At 49.0% G+C, this 17,790-nt stretch overlaps 6 protein-coding genes across 6 annotated transcripts; 1 reads left to right on the forward strand and 5 right to left on the reverse strand.

Moving 5' to 3' along the window:
* Positions 1-363: 363 nt before the first annotated feature.
* Positions 364-4,583, forward strand: N7508_010179 (Arf family guanine nucleotide exchange factor SYT1; the record flags this gene model as incomplete). The annotated part of the gene is made up of 2 exons (XM_058468239.1): positions 364-730; positions 793-4,583. The coding sequence occupies 2 exons, from the start codon at positions 364-366 to the stop codon at positions 4,581-4,583; spliced, it is 4,158 nt and encodes a 1,385-aa protein (XP_058316085.1).
* Positions 4,584-5,439: 856 nt separating this feature from the next.
* Positions 5,440-7,356, reverse strand: N7508_010180 (dicarboxylic amino acid permease agtA; the record flags this gene model as incomplete). The annotated part of the gene is made up of 5 exons (XM_058468240.1): positions 5,440-6,763; positions 6,811-6,971; positions 7,031-7,037; positions 7,100-7,157; positions 7,206-7,356. 5 exons carry the CDS (start codon positions 7,354-7,356, stop codon positions 5,440-5,442), a joined length of 1,701 nt encoding a protein of 566 aa, XP_058316086.1.
* Positions 7,357-9,897: 2,541 nt separating this feature from the next.
* N7508_010181 (GFA family protein) lies at positions 9,898-10,432 on the reverse strand (the record flags this gene model as incomplete). Its single annotated transcript, XM_058468241.1, has 3 exons — positions 9,898-10,091; positions 10,144-10,306; positions 10,367-10,432. The coding sequence occupies 3 exons, from the start codon at positions 10,430-10,432 to the stop codon at positions 9,898-9,900; spliced, it is 423 nt and encodes a 140-aa protein (XP_058316087.1).
* Positions 10,433-11,489: 1,057 nt separating this feature from the next.
* Positions 11,490-13,478, reverse strand: N7508_010182 (type-X family DNA polymerase; the record flags this gene model as incomplete). The annotated part of the gene is made up of 1 exon (XM_058468242.1): positions 11,490-13,478. One exon carries the CDS (start codon positions 13,476-13,478, stop codon positions 11,490-11,492), a length of 1,989 nt encoding a protein of 662 aa, XP_058316088.1.
* Positions 13,479-13,970: 492 nt separating this feature from the next.
* Positions 13,971-15,476, reverse strand: N7508_010183 (HoxN/HupN/NixA family nickel/cobalt transporter; the record flags this gene model as incomplete). The annotated part of the gene is made up of 3 exons (XM_058468243.1): positions 13,971-14,575; positions 14,630-14,775; positions 14,827-15,476. The coding sequence occupies 3 exons, from the start codon at positions 15,474-15,476 to the stop codon at positions 13,971-13,973; spliced, it is 1,401 nt and encodes a 466-aa protein (XP_058316089.1).
* A 1,176-nt stretch (positions 15,477-16,652) lies between these two features.
* On the reverse strand, positions 16,653-17,762 carry N7508_010184 (uncharacterized protein; the record flags this gene model as incomplete). Its single annotated transcript, XM_058468244.1, has 1 exon — positions 16,653-17,762. One exon carries the CDS (start codon positions 17,760-17,762, stop codon positions 16,653-16,655), a length of 1,110 nt encoding a protein of 369 aa, XP_058316090.1.
* Between the last annotated feature and the right edge of the window lie 28 nt (positions 17,763-17,790).

Genomic DNA, 17,790 nt, shown 5'->3' on the forward strand with positions numbered 1-17,790 from the left:
ATCTCCATATCCTATCTCTATTCCGGCGCCCCGACGCTCAAGCCGCGTCAGGGATGTTTCTTGGAGTCTTGGAGTCTTGGAGTCTTGGACATTTGCCTAAAACCCGTCTGCCTTGCCCCTCATAGCTAACTTATATCGTTTTCTTGATTTTTCCCTGATTTTCGCTGCACATTGGAAAAAGTGGCGTTCTGAAGTAGCAACGATCTAGAACGTTGGTCCTCCCTACCCGCGTTCCCCTTTTTGCGAGCTGACGACCCTCTCCACCAGATCCTCAGATCCTCACGTTCTGGACTTCTCGTCATGTCCAACTCCTTCTAGAGTTACATGCATGTGTTCTCGAGTCTGTCATTGACACACTCTACCATGCATTGGAAAGGACTCAGGTTGGTGGCTGATGGCAGCTCCAAGCGACAGAGTACCATCGAAAGCCAGTCACGTCGCAGTGAACACCTACCTCGTCCAATCCCTCCAGCCACCGAACCGAGATTATCCGAGTCCAGCCCTCGATCTCCCGCCCTTGACACTCCAGGACCTCCATCGCGGGGTCTTCAGGTACCAGAGGGGGATGGGGTAGCTCAGTCGGACTTCGCAGGTCCATCCTCGGGGGACACTCCTAGCTTGCGCCGCAATCGATTCAGCTTCATGAGACTACGCCATGCCTCCGATCCCCAAATCTCCAAGTCATACGCCAAGGCGGGCCAGGATACTCCTCCAGTGCCCTCCCTACCGCGTAAGAGAACCCATCAACAATCATACTGATGCGAAAGAACTGACCGTCTCGTCTTGGCACAGCTCCCAAGATCATCACTACCGCCCCTACAAGTCACGAACTCGACCAGCCTGTGAAACAAAGATCCAAGCTCAACTTCCTCCCCTCGTCACGCAAACAATCCATGGAGGAATTGCCCCGGTCATCAACGGAACAACCCAGTGGCAAGTCTCGTAGGAGGGGTCAGGGATCCACCGACTCTCAGATGGGTGATTCAGTTCTCGCTACGTCCCAGAGTATTCCGGAAGAGCCCGGGCGGCTGTCAACAACCTCTCGAGGGAACCGGGATCAGAACAACGACTCTCAGCGCTCATCAGTGGTTGATTCCCGGTTCTCCGAGTCGTCTCGGTCAGATCAGAGCTATGGAGACCAGACAGTTACGCGAACGAATTCCCCGCGCGATGCTCCAGGTGCAACAGCAACGAAACGATTCCGCATGCCACGATTGAAACGAACGCGAAGCCCTCTATTCCCCCTTCCTCCAAAATTCCCGCAGTCGACTCAAGTGACGGACAATGGTCCGAAGTTCCCCCCGGTAGATACACCAAAGTCTGAACACTCGGATAACCAAGATCAAATCTCACCACTACCTTCACCATCTCGATCTACGGTACAATTGGCTCCTGCCTCGAGCGTGCCACCCTTGTTCCGGAATGATTCGACTAATTCAGCCCGCTCCGTCCGATCAAATCCGTCATTTAAGAACCGAGGACGATCGTCCACCATGGGATCGCTGGCCGAGAACCAGGACGATTTGACTCCACCCACATATCTGGCGTCTTCAGGCCGCACTTCGACATCTACTACTGGTCGCAAAAGCTTTGGGGACATGTTCAATATAACGCAACGATTGAGACAGAATTCATCGCCCCCAGCACCAAGAGGTTCTCCCGGTGGCTCATCTACGCCTATATCGAAACCAGAACCCCCACCAGTCCCGAAGCGAGAAGAGACGGATACCCCAGCAACATATCTCAGTCGCTTGGAAATGTGTCTCCCACGCGGCATGATTGCAGGCGTTCTTGCTCAGTCAGATGAGGAATTCTTCAAAGTCGGCCTACGGAAGTATATGAGAGGATTTTCGTATTTCGGTGATCCCATTGACATGGCAATTCGAAAACTTCTGATGGAAGTTGAGCTTCCCAAAGAGACTCAACAGATTGACCGGTTCCTGCAGGCATTTGCTGACCGCTATCATGAATGCAACCCTGGTATCTTCGCATCTCCCGATAAGGCATATTTTATTGCATTTTCTATTTTGATTCTACACACCGATGTGTTCAACAAAAACAACAAACGCAAGATGCAAAAGCCTGACTACGTCAAGAATTGTCGTGGCGAGGGAATCTCAGAAGACATCTTGGAGTGTTTCTATGAGAATATCTCCTACACTCCATTCATTCATGTTGAGGATGCTAATCTTCGAGACCGCCATCTTGTGAAGCCACGTCGCGCTCTGTTCAAGACCGCCAGCTCCGAGAACCTCGGCCGAATTAGCCGGGAGCCCGTCGACCCTTATACCCTTATCTTGGATGGAAAACTTGAAACCCTTCGGCCAAGCTTGAAGGATGTCATGGATCTCGACGATACATACGACCATTTCGGTACTGCTGGTCCCCCAGATATGGAAAACCTTCACCAGGCTTTTACCAAGTCTGGGATCTTGCAGATTATCTCCCTGCGTTCTCGGCCTGATGCATTCATGCCATCCAGCTTAGACAATCCCCTCGACTCCAACCCAGGTTTGGTTGATATCAAGGTCGCTAAAGTTGGAATCCTCTGGAGAAAGGATCCTAAAAAGAAGCGGGCCAGGTCACCATGGCAGGAATGGGGTGCGATTCTCACATTCTCACAACTTTACTTCTTCCGCAACGTCCAGTGGGTTCGCTCTCTTATGGCGCAGCACGAGGCTTATGTGAAGAATGGACGTCGCGGAACCCTTGTGTTCAGACCGCCTCTTTCTGACTTCAAGCCGGATGCTATCATGTCGACTAACGATGCTGTGGCTCTCCTGGATACAAGCTACAAAAAGCACAAACATGCATTCATGTTCGTTCGATACAACGCGTTGGAAGAGACATTCCTTGCCCAGAGCGAGCCCGAAATGAATGATTGGCTTGCGCATCTCAACTACGCCGCGGCATTCAGGACAACTGGTGTGCGCACCAAGGGGATGATTGCGACTAATTACGAAGGCCAGAGGTATCGCAAGAGTCAACGGTTGGACTCCATGTCATCGCAAATATCCCAACAGACCGGCGACCTGGAGCCTGATTCTCCTAGCATTGATACCGACATTGTTGCTGGTTTTGTTGCGGCACGACGGGAGCTGATGAGCCACAAGATTCGCGAAGCAAATGAAAAGCTGTTTATTTCGCAGAAGCAACTGGAAGATCTTTTGCAAAACGCACGGCATTTGCAGATTCTCACTCCGGTTCACGCTCGGGCAAGAGAAGGTGTTATCATGGCTGCAGGCCGGTTGTCTGCCAAGCTAAAATGGGTGCGTCAGGATATCTGGCGAAACAAATGTTATCGCCAAGTCCTCCTTCGAGATCTAGGGGAAGACGACGAGGCAGCGAGTGTAGTGGGATCGATTGCCGAGACAGCACAGTCTGATGCTGCACGCATGGCTTCACTGTCCGGACCTTCTGTGAAATCGGAGCAAAGTGTGGAAAGACCCGGTAGCATTGTGCATACTGCATCAAGTCGCGACCCATCCGAGCATCCTGTGAACCCTACAGACCAGACTCCAGAAACAGGATTACTCACTAAGCCCTCCAATGAAGAGATGCGTCGTCCCAGTATCCCCGGGTCGACTACTTCGGGTGACATTTCTCGAATTGGTCGTCGTCGGTCCATCATCACTCTTCCGGAACGCGCCAAGTCATACTCTCCTGATCCAACCACCATTCAGCTTGAGCGGGAAGTTTCTGGTCTAAGTCGTGCAAGCAAGTGGGATGGTGCCAGTCTCGCTTCGCGGGCTTCCAAGCTCACATCTCCCGTCAGTTTCGAGGACAATGAAGAACGCCTTCTCAGGGAAGCTGGTCTATTGGAGGTGAATAGCTCACCAACTGCGCGCAAAGAGGAAGACATTGCGCCCACGGCAACCCCCGAAAAACTGCCAGAGGGACCTCCAGATACACCTCCGGGCGATAGACCGAGCCGCGTCCGTCGCAGCCTTCACCGCACGTTACGTGACTCTCAGGCTCACAGACATCACTCCCATTCAAAGAAGAACCAGGGATCAGTGTCCAGCATTGGTCAGGAGGATGAAGGTCAAACGTCTGGTGATGGTGAAGTCCTCTCGCGCAAGGCTCCAAGCTTCACCGTCCACGGAAAGAAGGCGTCTATTATCACCTTCGGGTCTGAGTGGCAAAACATACCTCCCGAAGAGCGTCTCAAGCTACGAAAGCCCACTCCTCATGAGGAGCCACGGGCCTCGGAGCCCATCCTTGGCAGCGGCGAGTCGCTGATGTCGGAGCGCAGCCCAGAACGCCCTCACTCATTGCGTAGCATGAGCACCACCACCGGTGTCAGTTTGCGTACCAACGATGAAGCTGAGTTCAAAGACGCACGTGAAGAGCAACCCGAAGAAGATATCGGCCGTCCAGCTTCTCAAGTGATCACCTCTTTCCCGATTCCCGACGCAGAGTCCGACAACAGCCCTGTGTCACCCACAACCACTCCCAACATGGACTACCTTTCCGCACCACGAACCGGGAGCTCCCACTCCCCATCCTCAACCTCTCTGAACGAGCGAATCATGGACACCCCCTCGTCAGAAAACCTACGTGAACAAACCGTAGGCGCCTAAACTCACCCTCCCGTCAACCTCATCTTTCCTTCTCTTGTACATCCTAACCATTTGACTTGATCTTCTGCTTGACGATTATTATACCCCCTTCCTACCTCTCATTTCTGCTCTTTTTGCCCTTTTTCTTCCTCCGCTTAACATGTTCTCGCACTTGCATTAACGTTGACTTTTGGCATTTCGGTTTTTGTGCTGGGTTTCCTGTTCGGTCTGGGTTTAGGACTTTTGGCGAGCATCTCTCTGCGTCTGTGTCTATGTTTGTGTCTGTCTCTGCGTTTCTGAAATCTCTGCATTGCCATTGGGTTATGGTTATCGGACTGCATTTGTCAAAGGATAGGTTGGCTACTGCCTGATACGGTCATCGCCTAGGTTAGCTTTACCACTTTCTGCTTCTGAGAGCGTCAATACTTTTAGACAAAAGCGACTTATGATTGACTATGATTGGATTTCTTTGTGTTCAATGTAGAATTACCCACTAGTCAACATCGTTATAACCTTCCAGATGTCTAGTGTAAAAGGGGCTATAACCTAAGTCCCTTGGCGTAGTTTCGCATGTTTAAACAACTTCAATCCGAGAAACTTGAGAATGAGCAAGACATCGATTGATATGGAGTTCTCAATTCATGTTGAGTGAGGAACTGGTGATTCCCCATGAAGTGAAAGGTGATATAACAGCGGCACCTTTGTATCTTAAAGTCTTGATCTCTACATAAATGAGTGGCATAAAACGTCATTATCATCAGTCCCGGTTCATCATATTCTATGTAAGCATTACAAGTATGTTCAAGCCAAGGAGACATAACCCATGTGCAGGCCCAACAAGGCCATTTTCGCAACGAAAGAACGTCTTCAGACCGCATTAGAAAAGCCATGAAACGAACTTCTGGTAGAACCACCCAGCATCAGCGTGCTTCTCAGCCTCAGCCTCCTTCGCAGCAAGATAAGCCGCCTCCTCGCGATCAATCTCATCCTTTCCAGTGAAGAGATCGGCTGTCTCGGGGGTGACGCCCTTGCACTTGGTCACGAGCTTGTATCCGAAGATAAGGATCAGGTAGAGAGGAATGCCGAGGTAGGCCGTGATGAAGTTCTTGTAGTCGAAGTTGCCGTATTTCTTAGGGTTGTGCACGAAAACGTCATAGTTCTTCGTGAAGGCGATGAGAATACAGAATGCAAGCGCGAAGTATGAGCCTGCGGCACCGAAGGGTGCCTTGTATGCGAGGCTTTCCTCGGGGATACCTTGTGCCTTGCGGGCACGCACAAAGTAGATATGAGTGACCAGAATCGAGATCCAGGTCAGGAGACCGAAGATGGTGACTAGGTTGACAAAGTACTTGAAGACTGTCTTGGAGTCACTGGAGACGTTCATGTACGCGAGCAGGGCGATGAACGAGGAGATTGCCAGGGCGGGCACTGGAACGCCGCGACGATCAGTACGAGCGAAGATCTTGGGGGCTTTGTCTTCACGGGCGAGACCGTAGATTGTACGGGTGGCGATGTAAAGATCGGAGTTTGCTGCTGAGAAGACGAAGAGCAGGATGCAGGCGTTCAGGATATGGTCCAGGACTGGGACCTTGGCCAGCTTGATGGCGACGACGAAGGGCGAGGCTGCTGCTTGGCCACTGACCTTGCCAGAGGTTGCAAAGGCGAGGAGTTCGGAGTTGTAGGGGACGAGGGTACCGACGAGGAGTACACTCACGACGTAGAAGACCAGGATTCGGTAGAAGGTCAACTTGATAGCGCGAGGGATTGTCTTGCGAGGGTTCTGAGCCTCGCCAACAGTTACTCCGACCAACTCAGTACCGAGGTAGGCAAATGTTGCTGAGACCATAGTCGACCAAAAGGCTAGGAATTGACCTGTAGGTCCTTCCATGATATAGTGGTTGAACGCACCCGGATTCTTCCAGTAGCGGAAACCAGTTCGGTCATGAGTAGGTCCACCACCCAGCATGAGAATGAACGACATAAGAATGATTCCGAGAATGACGATGACCTTGAAAGAGGAAAGCCAGAACTCGAATTCTCCGAAGAATTTCACACCGAAGTAATTGATGGCCACGACCAAAATGAGGAATATTGTAATCCATACTCCCGGGTTGACCTTTTCTGCCGGTATCCAGTATGATATGACCAATGCTCCGGCTGTCATTTGATTTGGTGAGAGAATGATGTATTTGAACCAATACCTGCATATTGTTAGTATATTATCCCCGGCATGTCAGGGTATACATACGTCCAACCCAAAGTAAAGCCGAGCGCAGGATCCACGAATCGAATAGCGTAACCAGTGAAACCAGAGGGTAAGGGAAGCCAAGCAGCCATTTCTCCCAGAGCACACATAACCAAATAGACAATGAACCCAACCCAGGCGTAGGCGATCAGAATTGAGCCAGGCTATTGAGACTTAAGTTAGCGAGGGCATTCTCGAGTCGATTTCTGAGATTGGGACTTACGCCAGCCCTAGAGAGTATTTTGTTAGTTCCACATCTCAAAAAGACATGAAAAAGCACGCGACAACTTACTTTGCGAGAGCTTCTCCAGTTCCGATAATCAATCCAGTACCAATGGCACCTCCGATGGCTGTTGCTGTCAGCACTTACTCTCCTTTCAAGTCAAAATTACACATACCAATCATAGTAATATGTCTCGCCTTGAGCGCACGCTGCAACTCGACGTGATTGGGGTCACCCAGTCCTCCACGCTGAACCTCGACATCCTCGCCACTGATCTGCTTTGTGATGCCAGTCTCTGTAAAACCCTCGGACTTAAGGGGCTCCATATTGCTTGCGACGCCTATGGGCTGGGGAGTATTGCAGGAAAGGAGTCGCTGGCAAAAGTGAGGAACCTCAGTTGGAGAGGTAATGTAAGAGCTCGGTGGCAAAGCGTAAGATCAAGCAAACAATATGAATGCAAGCTGACCTAGGGGCTCAGTCCTTCCTTATGTACACGAAGGCCAAGAAATGCACCTGGGCACACAGATAAGAAACAGGACCAAAACCTTTCTCTACATCTGGGCATGGGGCAACACAATTAAATAAGATAAGAAAAAAAATAGCCAAGCCTTTCTATTTCTCATGTTATGGGGTACAATGTTACCATTCCGTAAACACCGTGCGGAGTCGGCCATGCCGTGCAGGGTCGCAAAATGTGTAGCTTGGCGGTCTCTAGTCTATGCTATCTGTAAGGTTTCAATCGCCGAGGCACCTTAGAGGTTCGTGTTCGGGCGACAGGGCAGACTAGGGCTGTGCTTCCACGTGAAGTCAAACATAGCCTTTCTTGAGGCTCTACATCTTTCACGCCGGACTAGACGCACAGCAGGGACAGCTATTTACTGTATAGAGAGCTTACTACTGTATACAGTAAGGAGGGAACGGTAAATATGTCTAATTTCCCTCTGTCAAAGCTTCTTGATAAGAGGAATACTACATCAAGCGGAGACATTGGCGCCAAGCCCCCGGAGGCTTAGAGTCTGCGGGGAGAAATGCGCTTTGCATCGGAGGTATCCATAACTTATCTACTGGTAGGTGCGTCCGACTTGCCATTTTCTATGTGTACTCAAGTGTAACCAGTCAACATTTTTCTTATGTCAACACTAGGTTAAAAACACCAGACTAACATTGATCTTCGCCCTCTCAACCGTGGTCCCACCAAGCCATGAGGGAAAAAATCGACCGCCACCATCCTTGACTCAGCCACCCGGTCAACCAGCTGATGTCCTGCAGCCCAGTCCATACTTTTTCCGTCCAAAACGGGGACCGTTCGAAGCGCTTGCCAGTAGACCGAGGCCATCGCCAAGGCGGGATCAGGCTTGGCAGGCACACGCTAAGCCCCGCTGGGGTCTGGGCACCTGCACCAAGACTGACCTACCGCTGTTTGAGCCAATCCCCGTCGAGAAACGGGATGAAAGTGCCCGCGTATCATTACTTATCTCTTCTGGCCCTGTGGTCTGCGCGTGTCTGGTTCACTTCTGTGGAAAGACTCTTGACAGGGGTTGTTAAGAATTTTCTGGAAGGAATCAAGGAGTAGTGATTCCAAACGCCGAAGTGACCCCAAAGCTACTGCAAGGGTTTGAGATGCACGCGGGGTATTACTAACGGAAACATAACAGCTGGGGAAGACCAATTCTGGGGTAAATCGGGTTTGTCTCAGCCAAGCGGTCAATTGATTCAATCTTTTTAGGATTGACTGCTTCTGCAGCTCCTGTGTTACCCGCTTCAGCGCCTTCTGTCGCACCAAGGGCTTCGAGGCTCCAGGTATACTCATTGGTGTGCAGGGACGGAGTGTAGAACACGTGAAACATTGCATGTAGGCTAGGGTCTTAGTTCTTTGTTTATTATTACTGAGTAACGTGACTCTGTTGACCCTAATTCACACGACAATTGGTAAATTCCTGTTTGGTGGCGATAATCTGGCAACTAAAAATTCCCTACGAAGACTGGCTTCAATGACCAATAAGACTGCTCTGATTTCCAAGAGAACCTGAGAAAGAAAAACTATCTCAATTGATCTTGGTGACTAAGGAATAATTGATATCCAAATCTACTATGGGCCCCAATTTCTTCAGCCTATAATATAAGATATATATAGGAACGTCACGGTATAGCACATGTGCATATCCCTACTTCATCTATATCGATTATATGACCTGCGATCTCTCGGGCGACTAGAAATGAGCAAATTGATACAAAAGAGGTCATAAATTTGTTCATAGGGCCATGGAGTATTAGGCAGTCTCTACTTGAAAGCCGCAACGCGGAGATGTATGGTCACAAGACCTTTGACATCCCTATCTCTACATAATCTAATTAACCCACCCGAAGCACGCAAAAATCGGCAAAAAAAAAAAAAAAAAAGATGAAAAAAAGAGTCCCCAAGTAAGAGCACAAATAGTGCATGAAAGGGCACTCTTGCGTCGAGGATCTCGTCTAAAGATTGTCTAATTAAGCCATAGCATTTTAAACAGATTTATGAAACCTGTTGTACTGTTTCATGCAATTCATACCGTTGAATTTGAGCGTTCTTTTCTCATCTCTTCAACTTTTATTACAAGTGCCTCTGATCAATCATCCAGATCATTTACACGTGGGGGCACAAAGATTCATATGACTCCTCTAGCAAGCAACGCTCGGGATTTCCGCTACTGCTTATCATCATGCCACTGCCCTGATCTCAAATTGAAAGATAGCTTGGCTACACAGCTACAGCCTGGTGATTTCGAATTTGAATTTAGTCATTTTTCAGACGATACACCAGTTTCCCTGGCCGAAAAGTCATAGCAGTAACTAAATCGCTTCAGTTATCACACCTTCGCATCTTCTGATCATAGTGAAAACATGCCGCTAAACTGATGAGCCCCCTCTACGGGAGCTAGCCATTTTAGTCGGCTGATAGTGTATATCTCCACGTCGGGCTTGCGTTCATCCAGAATTCCAATGTCATCGAATATTCCCGCTCGGAGGACCGTAACGTCATCAGCTTGACCACCGTTTGTTTTCCTCCCAAAAAGCGGCGTGCCTATTACCTGTGTTAGGTGAATCCTTGGCAACTTCAATATGGGAGTACAGACCACAGTCGGGACAGAAATAATTTTTGATATCATTTCCACTATCCGACGTTTTCGCCAATTCTTTAGGGCTTCCAGTGACCTTCAGGTCGGCGGCTTTTATGATAAAGTTGTAGGAAAAGGGACCTCCAGTAAGTTTGCGACAATCGAGGCAGTGGCATAGTCCCTAATGGAAAGTCGGCTTAGGTCAGGTTAAGAAAGATTGACGTCTCTAGGATATACATACCGTCGCTATAGGCTGGCCACTATATGTAATTCGGATCTTGCCGCATGAACAGCCGCCAACAGCCATCTTTGTAGAGTAATATGTGCCGTGGAAATTATTTACGAAGCTGAGTTAAAGACACATAAGCAGCTGACTTCATTCCCTCCAGGGCTTCATATTAAGTTATGACTAAGCACAGGGTGGCCCCAACAATATTGAACCCATTTCAACAACTATTACGATGACAAATGACAGCATAGAAGCCTTGCCGACATTACAAAGCGGTGAAATAAGATGGATTGTACTTGTCTAAATTAGTTTCAGGGAATCAAGTCACAAAAAGGTGGGGCTACTACGTGTAGATTCCTAGAAAACGTTGTCATAAGACGAACCCGCTTACGACTGGTATCACGTATCCGCCGAGGCAAGCTTGGGTATATCGTATTGGGAAATTCTTTGTCTTTCGTATGATACTTCACTGGGAAGAGACTCCTAGAACTGTCGAAGTCAACCTTTGCTTGAAAATTATTTGTTTAATTACAAGATTGTTATAGTACTTCACATACGAGAAAAAGTCATGATATTGGCCTGCCCCTCTTGGATCAAACCTACTTTGCTAAGTCGGTGGAAACTTTGTACGCAATATCGGTGAAACCGTAGCTTACTAGGTACGGAATTCCTAGCATTATCATCATCACCTTAATATAATCAGTTTTCCGTCTTGATTCGCATTTTCATGATATTTACGATATAGCAGCAAGTTCATTGCAATCCTCGAAATTAAATATCATCCTCTCTACAGCCTGCATGCAATAGTGGTCGTGTCCTGTCACATCCCCTTCGGTTACATGATCTGAATGGCTCACGCGAAGCACTCAAAAACGGACAAGAAAGAGGTGATAATGAAAGGCAATGTTAGGACACAAATCATGCATCAAATGCCACAATTATTTTGAGAATTTCGTGAAGAACTTGATGAATACTTCATAGCACCGTGAACAGACTTATAACCCTGTTGTACGACAGGAAGGTGGTGTATTGGGTGTTTCCCTTGACGCTACGACCGGTCTGCTTAGAGAGACTGTCATTGGGCAATCCCCATTCCGGTACGTACATATTCGTACATTCAATTGCGTCGACTATTTTATCTTGAGCATCGTTCCTGCGGTGCTCTCCAGCCTATGCCAATGCGCTCCATAACAAGCCTCTCCCGCTGTTCCCAGGTCTCTCCTCCATGCTCGAGATCCACCACTTGACCATTCGAATCGCGAGCTCGTACACCACTCGAATCAAATTTCCAAGAGTGTGCTTTCTTCGCATGCCGTCGCAGATCTCGCTGAAAGGTTGTATCGCCAGACCAACCTAGCACTGCACAGCCGACAGTGCGCCATGGCGAGATTATGATATCAACACGACGGTGAAGATTCGGATTTCTTTTTGGCGGGCCCTCTTCAGAATCTGCTTGCTCTGGGCTGCAGTGCGGGTTTTGCCAAACGACAAGCGCTTTGTCCAACGTATCGAAGCCTCTGGAGTCTTCACCATGGAAGGGTAAAGTCTGTTGCTCCCGATGTGAAGAAGTGACATGCAATGCGAGGGTATGCGTAATGTACTGATCGCTCTCAAGACTAGCGACAACATCAATAATCAGATTCTTGGTCACAATATCATCGCGATGAGTCAGTATAACATCCACATCGCCGCTATATTCCTTTCCGCGGCGGTATCCGCCAACGATAACGCATTCAACTTTGTCATCCCCTTCGGGCCGAACACGATTGGCATGCTCTCGAATGATATCAGCGATGGATTCGGACTCGGCACGCGAAACGCCTTCCTGGAACTCGTCGTAGTACTTCAGTCCAATCTGCTGCACCCGAGACAGTGAGCTCCATCCATGCTCAACGATATCATCCAGATCGCGCCAGCCTCGGTGGTAATAAAACTCTCGTGCGGTCTTCGCACCCACGCCCCAGATCTGATAGAATGAGTTCAAAACTCGCAACACAGGGTCGGAGTCTAGAGCATCTGCTGCTGCGACATTTCCATCATCATCGGTATGTTCGCACCCACCATGCTGTTGCCATTGGGTAAAAAGATTCGCAATCTTTATATCGCATCCAGGCAAAGCCAGGATCTCACTTGGCCGACGTATCACATGCGGGTATGCTGCTAGAGACGCGATGGAAGTGCTGTAAGCTCGAACGCCAATCTGATCCAGTGTGAGTTCTCGAATGCGGCGAATTTTGACCAGCTGTGAGATGAATTCCTCATTTGGCGGATGCAAGGGGGCGGAGCGCAGACACGCGAAGAGAATGTGGTCTCGGACCCAATCTGGCTTAGATGGTGAAGGCTCCTTCTCGTCGTTCTCAGAGGTTGTCTGTCGGTAAAGTGTTGGTGGATGGTGCTGGCTGGAGGAGCCGGCCGAGGGTTCCTTAGAGCGTCTTGCATGGCGGTGGTCAGATATTTGGACAGAAGGAGGTGGGAGACCGGCATCCATCTTTGCGCGTTCAATAATTTGACTGGACTTTTCTTCCAAGTATTTCTCTTCGATTCCTGGTGTAGTTGGAGTAGGTATCTTCCGCCCTCGGTATACCATAAAAGACTCTTGGGGTAGACACACCCCTGCCTGTATCGATGCGTCCAACCATTCTAGCTTGAGAACTATGACTTCGTTTTCGTCAACCTCTGTCTTTGTTGCTAGGTGGGGTGTCGATTCATGATTTCGAGGTCCAGCTTCTTCACTCTCGGACTCAGTACTAAGATCTATAATTTCGATTGGTGCATCATTCCCTCCCTGGGGCCCTTCTTTTCTCCTACGCTTTGTAGGGGGTTCGGAGCTTGTACTGATAGATATCGGGGTAGAGTTGGAAACTGGAACAACCTCCTCAGTCCAGAACCCGCGACAGCGTAGTTCGAGCGCAGCGCGTTTCGGGCGGCCAACTTGTCCAAGAATGATTTTGGCTTCGGAGATCTCATACGTGAGCTTACCGCCATGTTCCATTAATCGACTTTCTGCCTCATCCAACGCTTCCAGAGACAAGTGAGTCGAAAGAATGAAAACCAAGGGCAAGGATGAGAAGATGGCTCCATGACTTGCCTTAGCATCCATGGACATTTTTGGATCTTGAATCATGGTGATAGTTTCAGATATGCTAGTAAATGATCATTCGAATCCTCATGTTTGCGGGCGTTTGGTGGGTTCAGGTGTCGTTATTTCCAGGCTGTTCCTCTTTCAGCGCGGAGATAATTTTCACATATGAGATCATATTAAGCAGAGAATCAAATATCATTTCATTGCAGTTCGAACATCTTGAAGGCTGAAGATACCAAGAGGTGTTAGTCTGAGATAAAGTTGATCGCCCGAGAAATGGATTGACGTCACATGCTTTCTGCCTGAGGAATCAAATGTTTATTGTATCAAATCATTCATTCAGTGATGGCGCTGCAACAGTAATACTGAAGCATGTGAGAATAAAACTGAGATGCGAGTTTAGTCAAATTGATCAAAGATCGGATTAATTCCTCCCCCCACCCCCCAGCCCCTAGTGTACCAGAAGAGCCTGCGAAGGGTTTTAAGAATGGTCTTTAACTAGCAAATAAAGCACATTATGAGGATGCAGCCATATCAAACGATATGTGCCTCAAGCCTTGGCTCGTCGGTTTCTCTCACATCAACCTGAACTGAAGCTCCCTTCCCAACAGCTTCAGTCCTCTCGCCTGGAACATTACCCGTCGTTTCAGTAACAATAGCACCACAGTTACCAAGATCCTCATCCCGATATCTCTCCTCATCAGTAACGGTATTTTTTCCGTGGCGCTGATTCATCCATCTGCGCCAGGGCTTATAAACAAGAACACTTAAACCACCAAATATGATGAAGCAACCACAAATTCCACCACCGATAGCGTCGTAGTAGTCACCAGCAACTTGGACTCCGTCCCAGAACTTGCCTGTGGCATCGGTCACATTCAAAATCAGAGTGAGAAGCTGGATGACACCGATCACGATTGCGACGACGACGGTAAGCGTAGTGAGCACGATTGAGTAGTAGAGGAAGGCAACTGGGTCGCGGTGGTTGTTGTGCGACTGGGGGAGCTCGTCGCCATCGCTTGTTGCGGATGCTGTATCTGAAGTGGTTGACGGCTTTGCTGAGAGGAAATTTGCTGCGGGTTGGATATAGAGGGAGAACATGAGAGCTCCATCAATTGTATCTAAGAGACACATTCCAGCTAGACATTTAATTAGCAACGATAGTCATGAAATGATAGCATGGTTTGACCGACCAGTGAAAAGGGCGGGGAGGATAAGAATAACCCAGAAGGAGGTTCCCTTTGCTGCTTCAATGGAAGAAATTCCAAGGAGCGCGATCTCGGACGAGGTATCGAAACCGAGACCGAACAGGATCCCAAGAGGGTACATCTTCCAGGGTCTAGCAAACGATCAGTATTCGAAATGAGATTTATACTGCTGAAAACAATACCTGTCAATCAATTTAAACATCTTTTTCAAGATAGAGAAGAGAATTCCACCGCCCTCAATCTTCCAAGCCTCGTCCTGTTGATCTTCAGGCAGATTGAAAACCTTCTGCATCTGCTTGATCAACTTGTACAAGATATAAGCATTCATGATACCAAGCAGAATCAAGAAAGCAGCGCTGACAGAGCTACCAATAATGCCACCAATAGTACTGAATTTGTCAAACCGCGAGGAGACAGCAGCAGCCGTCGCAGCGACAACAATAGAGGTGATGATCACAATGGTCGAATGTCCAAGCGAGAAGAAAGTTCCCACAGTAACAGGCTTCTGGCCTGTTGCCAATAGCCGTCTAGTCATGAGATCGATAGCAGAGATATGGTCTGCGTCGAAGGCATGTCTCAAACCGAGAGAATAGGCCAAAGCAGCTGTGGACACGAGCGATGGATGGTAGCTCAACACAATGGCCGCCGCAACCCAGACAATGATGTTCAACAGTGCGATGAACGCGATGATTCCAATAGCCCGAAGAGGGATCTTTCTAATGCCAGGCATTTTGCTGTGTGATCGCTCTGCATGGCGAATGAGAGGCTGCAGACTCCATTTGCGATCGCTATCCAGACTCCGTGAGTCTGCAGGCGCTTCAAAAGAAGACATTATTGAAACAATATTTCCGGAGGTTTCTGACCGTATTGGATGTTTCTTGGCGAGCTCTGATAACTTATATATAGAGACGCACGCAGTTCACGACGTGAAACCTGCGAAGGAGGGGCAGGTATATCCTTCTTTTCAACCTGCAGGATGGACAAAACTTTCCCTTTATCGGCCGTCTTTCCCCGCCAAGGCCGATTGGTCGTTGCCAAGTGCGCCGGTCTACTTGCTAAAGGCTTCAGCAAGATATGGTGTGTGAGTGACCAGGCCCAAGCAGGATTCCGCGGACAAGCACTTTGAAAGTTAGGGAATCCCCGATGATACAGACTCAACTGCACTAAACAAAACACTGGCGATTCACTAACAGTACAAAATCATCAAGTCCAGCGTCGTCGAAAACCCCGGCGCACGTGATATGGCGGGGCAGCGGAGGAGCGGAGAGCCCCGACTGATAGTAGATTCTTCATTATTCATGGACTGCGTTGCAGTGTGCTAATATCTGCTCTCCGATACCGATAATTGACACCCACTCTATTGCTTCGGCTGTGCCTGTGATTGGGCTGTTATTTGCCGGCCGCGTTGGAGCGGGTCTGTGGATGGCCGCTCGGCAAACTACCTTGGAAGTCCAGTTCGTCTTGGGTTGTATAGGGCTGTGGGTATACAAGTCTTTTGACTTTATCCGGGCGGAGTCTCAACTGGATCTGTGCATTAAGATGGGGTCAAAGGCTCCGATTGGTTGATGTGATTAAAATGTATTGATTTTGAACTATAGACAGCGAATAGAATTCTGGCACTTTGCAAATTCTCCGACAATGTGACTGTCGGCACAGAGTACAATTTTGAAGACCTTCATTATCATATCATCATCATTGGGTATCCTTCACAGTACCCAAGGGGGTCTTTTGAACCAGGTCACCGAGGCCCTTTCGGTGCCTTCGATGAGTGTCGAACCATATGCTCTTTATCGGATGGCCCGGAAGGTTCAGCACGTATGAAATGAGACGAACGAGAAGAGAAGAGGTGATCTAGCGACACAGGCTAGATTCAATCCTCATCTGAGCTCCAATGGCTAGTTCGTCAATCCCAGCCAAGCTGGTCAGTGGTAGTGAAGCCATCAGTTGTGGGCGTGTCAAGAGTTGACCGCAGAAAATTGTTTGAACATTGATTAAAGCATGAAAAAGTTCAAGCGACAGCGAACACGGTCGGAGACGGAACCCACTTGGTCACTTTGGGCTGCTGCCGCACATCTTTGCTGAGAATGTTCCACTCATTCCTCGTGATGGGAGTGACATCGGAAGCTGACAGGGGGGTCTTGGGCCCACGTCTCGTCTGATATCTCATCTTTGAAGGTGGAGGCTGTCTCCGACCACGAACAGTGTGAATAACAGGCGACTTCTTGGCATATTCGCGAGGACTTTTCACGTGCTCACGGGGTCGGTCGGCTTTGATGGCCTTCACCTTAGGAGGCTGCTTGACCTCAATAACATTGACTGTGGGAGCTTTCTCGATCTTGACAGCCTGGACTTGTTCAACTTTGCTGCGAACTGGCAGACGTTCCGGAGTACGCTCAGGCTCTGGAACTGGTGGAATGATAATGGCATCTTTCTTGTACATGTTCTTATAAGCAGTTGCAATAGCTGTAAGCTGCTCATCGGGGATATCTAGTTGCTCATAGACGCGGTGAAAGAAGGCCTTGCTGAATGGGCGGCCTTGGTAGTCACCGACGATGCGGTGAAGTAACTGGATGCAGGAAGTTATGGATGGTTCATCCGAGCGCGAAAATGGTCGGTTTGAAAGGATGCACATGCGGCGTTTAAAAGTGTAAATGCGATCCATATTGAGGAGGGTTAGGCCTTCTTGACTGAAAACAACCTCGTTTTGGAGGATGGATTGTTTGACCAGACACTCATTTGCTTGACGCTCGTACTGGCTGCGACCGAGGGCGTCGGTCCAACTGGTGCCCAAGGAGAACTTCCTCGATGCCTTGGCCAGGGACCTCTCCAGAAGTCGTGACGATTGGGGCTCCAGTGGTGTGACGGGAATTACCATTAGGTCGGAGGGTTGGCCGGTCGGATAGGGCTTGCCGCGGCCCACGAGGAGTGTAACATGCATCATTCGTTGTTGGAGTTTGCAGGAGACATATTCCATGGCGGGGAGAATAGAAGGAATTATGGTCTCAGAATCGAAGCTAAATTCAGGGGAAAGCGGCGGAGAGATCATGTCGTTGGTGAGGGTTCTGGGGGAATTGGGGACATAGATGCCCGTTGGGCGAGGTAGACGAATGACACCCATGATGAATGCTGTGTATGACCAGGAAATA

Source organism: Penicillium antarcticum, assembly GCF_028974205.1.
Source record: "Penicillium antarcticum strain IBT 31339 chromosome Unknown utg000009l_segment0_segment0, whole genome shotgun sequence".
NCBI lineage: Eukaryota > Fungi > Ascomycota > Eurotiomycetes > Eurotiales > Aspergillaceae > Penicillium > Penicillium antarcticum.